The sequence below is a fragment of the Zerene cesonia genome, unplaced genomic scaffold (assembly GCF_012273895.1).
Source record: "Zerene cesonia ecotype Mississippi unplaced genomic scaffold, Zerene_cesonia_1.1 Zces_u006, whole genome shotgun sequence".
Taxonomy (NCBI): domain Eukaryota; kingdom Metazoa; phylum Arthropoda; class Insecta; order Lepidoptera; family Pieridae; genus Zerene; species Zerene cesonia.
The window spans coordinates 1,325,653-1,328,846 of record NW_024045136.1 but is presented as its reverse complement, the minus strand read 5'-3'; the positions used below and the strand labels follow the sequence as shown (position 1 = coordinate 1,328,846).

The 3,194-nt window shown below is 41.8% G+C and overlaps 1 protein-coding gene across 1 annotated transcript in view; it reads right to left on the bottom strand.

Annotated features, from left to right (window-relative positions):
* The window catches only part of LOC119838934 (phenoloxidase-activating factor 2-like), a 10,626-nt gene that overhangs the window by 2,026 nt on the left and 5,406 nt on the right, over positions 1–3,194 (bottom strand). Inside the window, exons 4-8 of the mRNA XM_038365079.1 lie at positions 2,637–2,736; positions 2,187–2,296; positions 1,280–1,509; positions 601–785; positions 165–329 (exon numbers count right to left, since the gene is read on the bottom strand). Of these exons, the coding sequence (XP_038221007.1) occupies positions 165–329; positions 601–785; positions 1,280–1,509; positions 2,187–2,296; positions 2,637–2,736 (790 nt within the window). The remainder of the gene's footprint in view (positions 1–164; positions 330–600; positions 786–1,279; positions 1,510–2,186; positions 2,297–2,636; positions 2,737–3,194) is intronic.

Sequence of the window (3,194 nt, the reverse complement as noted above, 5' to 3'; positions counted from 1 at the left end):
AAAATTGAATATTGAATTATTTAGAAGTTTCAAGTGTGAAATGATTTCTAGAGATCTATAGTGCCCCCACATGGGACCTTACGCCCCAAGGGAAATCACCCATAAACGATATTCCTCATTGAGCCATGCGCCTTTCTATTATTCATCCTCGAGGCCCAACTCACCTGTACAGGGCACACGAGCGGCGAACCCCCATCCCCCTTACACGTGTCCTTCCCCAGCTCTCCCCCCGCGCACAAGAAAGTCTGGTTCAGTTTGAAAAACTTCCCTAGTCTCGTGCGCCTGAGTCGTTCTTGGCATTGGTTCCTTTCTACAATCGGTATTTCAACCTGAAATACATATATAATGATTATATGGTGTTTAAAATTCTTTCATATCTAGTACTAGTGGTCCGCCCCGGCTTCGCCCGAGGTACTTATATAGCCTATAGCCTGCCAATAAATGGGCTATCTAACACTGAAAGAATTTTTCAAATCGGTCCAGTTGTTCCTGAGATTGGTGCGTTCAAACAAACAAACAAACTCTTCAGCTTTGTAATATTAGCAATAATAAATAAAATACAGTACCCAGACATTTTTTTTTTACTAAAAAGGATCTTACCTTTTTCATTATAACCTGATACCGTCCCTTTTCCCCAAACTCGTTCTTGCCCCACCCGGACGCTAAGCAGGGAGTCCCCCCAGCGGGGACGTACCCCCTCGGGGGCAAACACGCGAACCCCACGTTTGGGGCCGTTGTCATTGGGGACGCAAGCATCAACAGCGCCACGTCGTTTATAAGGTTACCTGATATGGATTAAATTGTATAATAAAAAATATGCTTTAATAATAGAATCAACTAAATTACCTCACTTGCTCTTATACAGAGTATACGTAAGGAAATTAAGTTGAATCCTGGCGATCCTCATCAGGATAATAAGATAGACTCATGAAATTATTGTATTGTCATCGATCCTTGATAAGGGTACTAAGTTCAAGTGGGTCAAAATCGAGTCTAGAAGAGTCTGTAGCTATCGTAAGCGTGTTTATAACCATAAATATAAATGCTGATACGAAGTGCAGCTTTTATCAACTAACATACGTTGCCATGGAAACGGGTCAACGGGCCTACGGTCGTGTCCCCCCCCCTAACCGTTCGAAACACCGTAGCATGCTACCATTTCACGCCGGTTTTCTTTGAGGGTGTGATACTTCCCCGGTACTAGCTGGCCCAATTCGTACCGAAGCGTGCTCGACTCTACAGATGGAGCTAAAGCGTGTCGAACAGAGAATACACTCACGTATTTGAAACTCCTCATGCACCAGGACCGCATCGACCCTCCTCTCCTGGAAGGGGTAGATCTCCTTCGTGGTCTGCGTGTCCCACTCGCCGGCCCTGGCGCGGTAGTGGTGTGCCTCGTACACGATGTGCGCAACGGTTAGCACAACACTAGGGTGGATGAGAGAACCGCCGCCTATGTAGTAATCGAATAGCTGCGAGTTGGAGTCGTTTTCGTTCACTGGCTCTTGTCTGGATGGATGAGACTTTGCAAAATTAATAGATTGTAGTGTTATTATTATGATCCACTGACGTTCCACTTCGGCTTCACCCGTGGGACATCTCTATATATATAAAATTCTCGTGTTACAATGTTAGTAACCATACTCTTACGAAACGGTTGGACCGATTCTCATGTAATTTCGTGCGCGAATCGAGTAAATGTGAGAATCGGTCAACATCTATTTTTCATACTCCTAAATAATAACAGCAGAACAACGTATGACAAAGTGTGTTAGTTTGTTTGTCTTTGTTTCAAGTCGTAACGAAGCGATTTAATGATATTTTATTGTGTCTTCTATGTCTGGCGATAAGTTAAAAGCTAGAGAGCGGTATAGGTTACTTTTTACCGGGATAGAACATTTCATTCCCATAGGGAATTCCTTGGGTTATCTTTTGAGGATAGCTGGTATTTTATAATAGTATAAAAGTCACCATCATCATCAGCCTATATATGTCCCCACTGCTTGGACACAGTCCTCCTATGAGGGTAATAGTATAAATGTAATTACAATCAAAAACAAAGAGAAAGAGGAAGATAAAAAACAGGAAGTATGAGATAAAAAGAGAACCAAGAAGCGACTACATGTGGGTGCATTCCTTACATTAACTAACTTCAAAAAGGAAGTTTACTAATAAATGAAACTTACCTTAAAACAGCTACCATCCAGGGGAACTCGCCGAACTTCGAGTAATCCCCGTTCGGGTCACCGGTCGACACGAAACCGACCCCGTTTGGGTTCCGCCAACCGCAGCCTTTCTGTAACAATTTATATTATAGCAGAGAGTACACGAACCAAAAATATTACAAGTTACAAAGTTTTAGATCTTTCAAATGCTGTATTTGTTATTTGAAATGACCAATTAAGTTCTTTTTCCCAAAATGCCAGATAGAGTGGTAAACCTTTAATTGAAATAAACACACATGTTAAGGTCACTACATAACCTAGAAACGTGAAGGTAGGGAGCAAAAAACATACTTTTTTGCTTACATAATAAATAATTCAAACAAAACACTCAATCGATTTTAAAAAGTAAAAGATAAAGTCTTCTTTGGTGCCAACATTTTATTTTTGGGCCAACTTAGAAGATAAGCTTACTTTTATTTCAGGCCTGGGAGTGATAGGATCGTCGCTGTCTCTCACACGAGAAGTTCGACAGCACACGTCCAAATACGACGGGCAGGCGCTCTCACTTATCCTGCAAAAATATCATCATAAGCCAATTTTCCCAGTGCGACCTTCCTGGAGGTAAAGAAAGTTATGAAAACTGGGAAAGGATAGGAAAAGGATATAGGGCTCAGACTCAGTCACTCATCATGCGAATGTAGCATTTACACCAGTTTCACCATCGATTTATTGATTAAGAAATAAAGAAATCTGTAGAATCTCCCTTTTCAGACCAGTTTGAGTTTTAGTTAGAAATGGCATTGTGGGAGAAAATGTAGAGTCCAGGTTGAATTGAAGCTAGAAATGGCAGTGTGGGAGACAGTGTAGAGTCCAGTTTGTTGAAGCTAGAAATGGCAGTGTGGGAGACAGTGTAGAGTCCAGTTTGAGTTGAAGTTAGAAATGGCAGTGTGCGAGACAGTGTAGAGTCCAGTTTGTTGAAGCTAGAAATGGCAGTGTGGGAGACAGTGTAGAGTCCAGTTTGTTGAAGTT